General features: G+C 42.9%; 1 protein-coding gene across 1 annotated transcript; it reads left to right on the top strand.

Moving 5' to 3' along the window:
- The first annotated feature begins 5,010 nt into the window (after window positions 1-5,010).
- Window positions 5,011-6,191, top strand: EDDM3B (epididymal protein 3B). Its single transcript, XM_027084240.1, has one exon. The coding sequence runs from the start codon at window positions 5,414-5,416 to the stop codon at window positions 5,852-5,854; it is 441 nt and encodes a 146-aa protein (XP_026940041.1). The 5' UTR covers window positions 5,011-5,413; the 3' UTR covers window positions 5,855-6,191.

The following is a 6,191-nucleotide window of genomic DNA, read 5'->3' as shown; positions in this document are numbered from 1 at the left end:
CTATGGTCTTGTGTGTGAGATTTTTTTTCCCTCCTATCCTCTTTTAATTCTCCTCTAGTTTATAAACATGCACGCACTTTAATATCCTCATAAACTCTGGCTCAAGACTAAAGCTCATCAGATCAATGACCATGACACAAAAAACTTTGTCTCATTTGCTCCAGAGAGAATGATTCCTCTCAAGACAATTCTCATACCCCTTCCTTCTCCCTTTAAATATTTAGGAGCAAATTGGGGGACAGAGATGTATAAAGACATTAACTGCTAAAGAAGGAAAGTGTGTGTGTGTGTGTGTGTGTGTGTGTGTGTGCGTGTGTGTGTATGTGAGAAAGGACTGAGCTGAAAGCATTTGAATTGTAGCAGACATATATTATTTATATTTAAAATGTACAACTTCATTTGGTATACATATACATTTTGAGATAATCACTATAATCAAGCTACCAAACATATCTATCATTTCACATGGTGACCCTTACGTGTGTGTGTATGATGAGAATCCGTAGGATTTACCCTGTTAGCACATTTTAAGTATGCAGTACTGTATTGCCACCTGTTAAAAAACTTAGGGGTTCAAAAGAGGCCTCCCCAAGATGTGCTACTTTGGCATGTGGATTATTTTGAGCTAATGGCAGTGGAGACCCTGTTAACTCAAGAGAAACTACTGCCCCTCACTTAAGTTCCTAGAAGAATTTAAACTGGGGATTTTTCCCAGAAAAAGAGTTATTAGCAGACATAAAATGGATCGCTTTCTTAGCTTGCCACTTCACACATGAGTCCTAGGAGTGTCTCCCTCCTGCCTCTATATTCCTTGAGTCACTACTTGATTTAGGTCTTCAGTAGATAACACTAAGTTGCTGGGAAGGGCTCAAGATGTATGGGCACATGATGGCCATCTTATCTTTTCTTAGAGTCACCTCTCAAATCCTCCATACCCAGGTGCCAGAATTCTTGCCTTTTTACCCCTGCTCTTCACCCAAAGAACTAGAGTAGTTGGATTTACAGCGTCCTCTGAGACGATCCCCGTCTAGACTATCAGCACATGATTCCCCGTTATTCAAGGAATACTTGACATGAGCTAGGGTTTACAGTGCACCAGAGTTTCTGTAAATACCAACACGTCCGCATCTAATCTTGATGACATATTTCCCATTCCAAGAGAAGAAACAGGATGGCATTGCTACGAACATGCTTTGAAGACAAGTTCTGGATATAAACTAAGCATTCTGACTATAGGACAGGAAAAAGAATTTTCCCTCTATCCTTCTAGGTTCTGAGACCTGGATAAGATCCCCCTGTAATAAGAGATAGATTAACAAGAGAAAATGTTGACCTAAAACAAACAGACTGCCAGTTATTTCTCCAGCAAAAAATAGGTTTATTTGGGATCAGCAAAGAATTGCAATTTGAGGTCTACAACCATGGTGAGCCACATGCAAGTCTCCAGCAAAAATGGAGAGAATTTTATAGAGGAGAAAAGGAAGTTGGGAGGGCTATAGTAAACAGAGCATGGCTTTTTGTTGGCTGAGTTGTGACAGTCTCTTAATTTCTGAGCCAGGAAAGAAGAGGAAATCTCTCTTCTTCCTGTTGGCTCTGCTATCCTCATAGAGCATGAGAGCTCCCCCTTCTGGTCTCCTGACTCTATTTAATTGAGATTTCTATTTATTATTATTATTATTTTTACAAAAAACAAACAGAAGCTTAACAAAATGTATATTTCCTGTATGCTTGGGAGATACCCAAGAAAGCTGACTAAAACTCCCCCAGTGGCCCAAGCTGATACCTCAAATACCATTTTCAGCTAAAGACAAAAGAGGATGTTGGCGATAGTATTACCGGAAGGAAGGAAATTCACCAAAGTTGAAAGGAGCAAATGGTGATAAACAAATATTTGTTGAGCCTTGTAGAGACAGTGGGACAGAGAGAAATTTTAACAAACAGACTTTGCTAGGTTCCTCCCTGTCTACACACCTAGTTCATATTATACTATAATTATCCATGGTGTAACTGTCTTCCTGGAACAAGTCCCCTACCTACATTCTGTCGACTGAAAAAAATGCACAACCTAAAAGATGAGAATTATGTTTTATTTGGTGGACTTACTGAGGACCTAAGCTTGGGAGACAGCCTCTCAGATAGCCTTGAGGGGCTGTTTTGAAGAGGTTAGGGAGGAGCCAGGATATATAGGAGTTTTTAAAAAAAAAAAAAAAACCCAAGAGGTAGTTGGAACATCAAAAGATTACTGTTAATTAAAGAAAAACCAGGCATCTTAAGTTTAATGAATTTAGCACTTTTCTGTGTATAAGAAGATGCAAGAGTCTGGGCTCATTGAAATCTTTCCTTTGAGATGCACCTTGACTATCTAGGGCCAGTATTCTGTTTATCTCCATCCTGAATTCCCCTCAGGGGGCACCGTTGAGGGTGGCTGCAGTGGTTGCTGGCTTGATGGTTTCAATATCCTTTGTTTACTGAAATGGCAGATGGTATTCTTTGTTCATAATTCTTTTAGGTAGTTAGAGGGGAGGTCAATGGTTCTTCCTGAGTCTTGTATGCCGTGATTCTTTTCAGCTCAAAATAATCCACATGCCGAAGTGACACATTTTGGGGAGGCAAATGTTGCTCCCCTCAGAGGCATATTTTGGGGTGGCATATTCCGCTACCCTTTATGGCATTCTGATAACAAGGTGGCCCAGTGAGAAATTCAACCAAGGAGGCTTAGCTAGGAACAGCCCTTGAAGAAATACGTTCATAGGAAACACATTCAAGGATCTCACTTTATCCGCAAACTGTGCCTTTGACTAGATACTTTTCACCTCTCAATGGAAGTCCCACCGTTTACAACTCCAGATGTGGTTTTCCTCACTGAAGTTCCCATGGAACATAGCCATCCAGGGAATTTCCCCTAGAAGTTGGTTGGGAAATGAGTTTAGGAGCCAGATCTCTGGTTGTCTCCTGATAACTCTAGATAACCCCTCTCTGGTGTTACCCAAGGCCTTGCAATTCCTTTATGCCCACAAGTCAGTCTTCGGCGTTTGACACCTTTGCTCCAGGCTATTCTCACAGTGAACCCAAGGAGTCTAGATGAGAAGCTATAGGAACTGGTTCTCTTAGTGAGGCTGTCCCTCGCCCCCACCCCACTGCCAATCAGTTGGAACACTGTACCTCCCACTGCTATTCCTTCCTTCCTTCACTGCTGCAGACTTCTTGGCTCTAAGAAAAGGGGAAAGACACAGACTCTCTGCTCTTTAGATCCATAAACTGATCCCTACTACAGCCAGTGGCAGGAGTGTTGGATCTGAATAGGGTGAGTTACGTTTAGAAGAGTTGGTGCCGAGGATGCTTAGAGGGAAAGGCCCAGGAACACTGTAAGGGGCTTGATTGGACTTCTAGATGGTGGAATTAAGAATAGACAGTGACCCGGGCTTCCCTGGTGGCGCAGTGGTTGAGAGTCCGCCTGCCGATGCAGGGGACACGGGTTCGTGCCCCGGTCCGGGAAGATCCCACATGCCGCGAAGCGGCTGGGCACGTGAGCCATGGCCGCTGAGCCTGCGCATCCGGAGCCTGTGCTCCGCAACGGGAGAGGCCCGCGTACCACACACACACAAAAAAGAATAGACAGTGACTCAACTTGTAAGAACCAAAGACCTGGACTCAACTCAGCGTTAATCTCACTGAAACAGTTCTTGGAGCCTCTCTCCACTCTTCCACCCCTCCCCACTTCTTCTCCAATCTTCCTGAGCATAATACCATTGTCCCTTAGTATCCATGGGGGGCATTGGTCCAGGACCCCCCCATGCCCAGGATACCAAAATCCAAGCTTGCTCAAGTCCCTTATATAAAATGGTGTACGTAGTATTTGCATCTAACATACGCGCATGCTCCTATATGCTTTGATCATCTCTACATTACTTATAATACCTAATACAATGTAAATAACTGTAAATACAATGTAAATGCTATGTAAATAGTTGGCAGCACACAGCAAATTCAAGTTTTACTTTTTAGAACTTTCTGGATTTTTTTTTTGAGGGGGGACTATTTTTAATCCATGGTGTGGTTGGTTGAATTCCTGGGTGCAGAACAAATAGATACAGAGGGCCAACTGTACATTGAAGCAGCTTGAATCCTGGTCTTCTCTTCATCCTATTTAGGCCTTTTGAGCCAGGGGTAGGGTGCCACAAATGAGAACGTGCCTACCCCTTGCGCTCTGTTTGATGGAGTACTTGACATTCTCAGATACGCTCTCAGTACATGTATCTTATTAGCCTCTTACAGGTTTGTGAGGGAGTTATTATTAAGCCCATCTGAGGACATCACACTCAGAGAGTTGAGAATCAGGTTAGAAATTCCACAGGGCCGGGTATACTCCTCATGGTAAATGACGACAGAGAGCTAGTTTAAAGGGAAGACTTTTTCAAGCAACTCTGTGCTCTAATTTTGACCAGAGTAGCTGTTGTGAGGGCAGTTTCAATTTTGGTACTTGATTGATTAGAACAATATTTCAAAACTGGAGTTCCTTTATGATGACCTTCTTAACAATAGATCAAGATCGTTTATAATGATGATAATTAGGGAAGTGGCCTCTGAGAAGGGATGTGGGTAGTCACAAGTGATAACATGTTTCACACAGGCTTTGGGGAAGTGTCTTAAAGAAGTCAAGATCCTGGTAAGCACCATCTTGCAGAGTCAGCGTAGCTGCAGCCTCAGATTTCAAGGAACCAAAGCCTTCCTGCTTCAAAAATATCTCCCAAGTCTCTATTCATCTTCTGTATCCCCTTAAGAGGCAACAACACTTTCCACCTCACAGACATAGGGCTTAAAATACCATTTTCTTTAGGACACATGCTCTTTTGAGAATTGATCTGGGGACTCCCTTGTGGTCCAGTGGGTAGGACTCCGAGCTCCCAATGCAGGGGGCTCAGGTTTGACTCCTGGTCGGGGAACTATAACCCACATGCATGCTGCAACTAAGAAGTCCGCATGCTGCAACTAAGAAGTCCGCATGCTGCAACTAAAAGATCCCGCATGCAGCGACTAAGACCCGGTGCAGCCAAAATAAATAAATAAATATTGAAAAAAAAAAAAAGAATCGATCTGGACTGCAAAACAGCTAGCTAGAGGGTGATTGGTTCCTCAGTTCAGGTGGAAGAGATGGCAGACAGGAGGTACTTGGAATTCTCAAAATGAACTTCATCAGTTTTTTACAACTTTGTGCTTATCTCACTCAGGCTGTAACATATTTTCAGTTCTTATAAACTTTATTATCTAATGAGAGTTATCACCTTCTAGCCTGGGAACCAAATGATAAAATTTGGTTGAAGGGCCTACGTTGGCAGAGAGGAATTTTAAGGTAGAGCTCAGCAGTGCTTCCTCTCTCTTCCCTGTACCCCGACAGGTGGCCCTGGTGACTGAGATGGCATCCTCTCTAAAGGTCCTAGGCCCTCTCTTGGCCCTGCTGTTCCCTCTATGTGGGCTCCTTGTACACAGCCAGAACGTTTCCTGGAGGGAATTCGTGAAACAGCACCACCCTAGCACAAACTGGGAATTCAGCAAGTACAAGTGCAGTGATCTGATGAGGGAAAGAGGTGTTTCAAAAGACGAGAACTATCACATCTTCGTCTATACCGTATGGCACAAGATTGAGCATATATGCATCAGGAACTGGAGAGATCACTACAGAAATGTATATATATGGGCCCCATATCCCTTCAAAACACTCAAGTGCTACCGGAAGAATAGCAAAAACAACTACAAAGATTACAAGAGCTACAGCTACATTGAATTCCATTGTGGCATGAATGGGTTTGTTGATGACATAGAGGACAGGCAGTTGTTAGAGGATATCAGCAACTAGAAAGTTGACCCACACCCACAGGTTTTAGCGTTCAGTGCTTCCCAAGTGGTGGTCCCTCCCTGCACCAAGAGCCCTTGCATTTATTTGCCAATGTTTTGCAACTACTGAGAGTTATGTTTCACGTGGTTTCTTACTATCGTAACTTTGCCTATGTTGTTTCTCTGCCTGGAACACCCTTCTGTCCTTATTTACCTGATTTACTTCTACATTTTTGAAAAGATTCAGCTCATATGGAATCTCTTTTTGACTAACCCAGGAATTTTCCTGATATTGACTCTCCTTATAACTTTGCAAGTGGAATGATCTTCCCATCCCTAAATAAATTTTATCATTCCAA

Source organism: Aethalodelphis obliquidens, unplaced genomic scaffold (assembly GCF_003676395.1).
Source record: "Aethalodelphis obliquidens isolate GAN/ISIS:26980383/991018 unplaced genomic scaffold, ASM367639v1 scaffold51, whole genome shotgun sequence".
Taxonomy (NCBI): domain Eukaryota; kingdom Metazoa; phylum Chordata; class Mammalia; order Artiodactyla; family Delphinidae; genus Aethalodelphis; species Aethalodelphis obliquidens.
This window is presented reverse-complemented; position numbering and strand designations above follow the sequence as displayed.

What these genes read in the sequence shown, in the direction of transcription:
- EDDM3B (XM_027084240.1), top strand. Translation starts at nt 5,414, where the DNA reads ATGGCATCCTCTCTAAAGGTCCTAGGCCCTCTCTTGGCCCTGCTGTTC.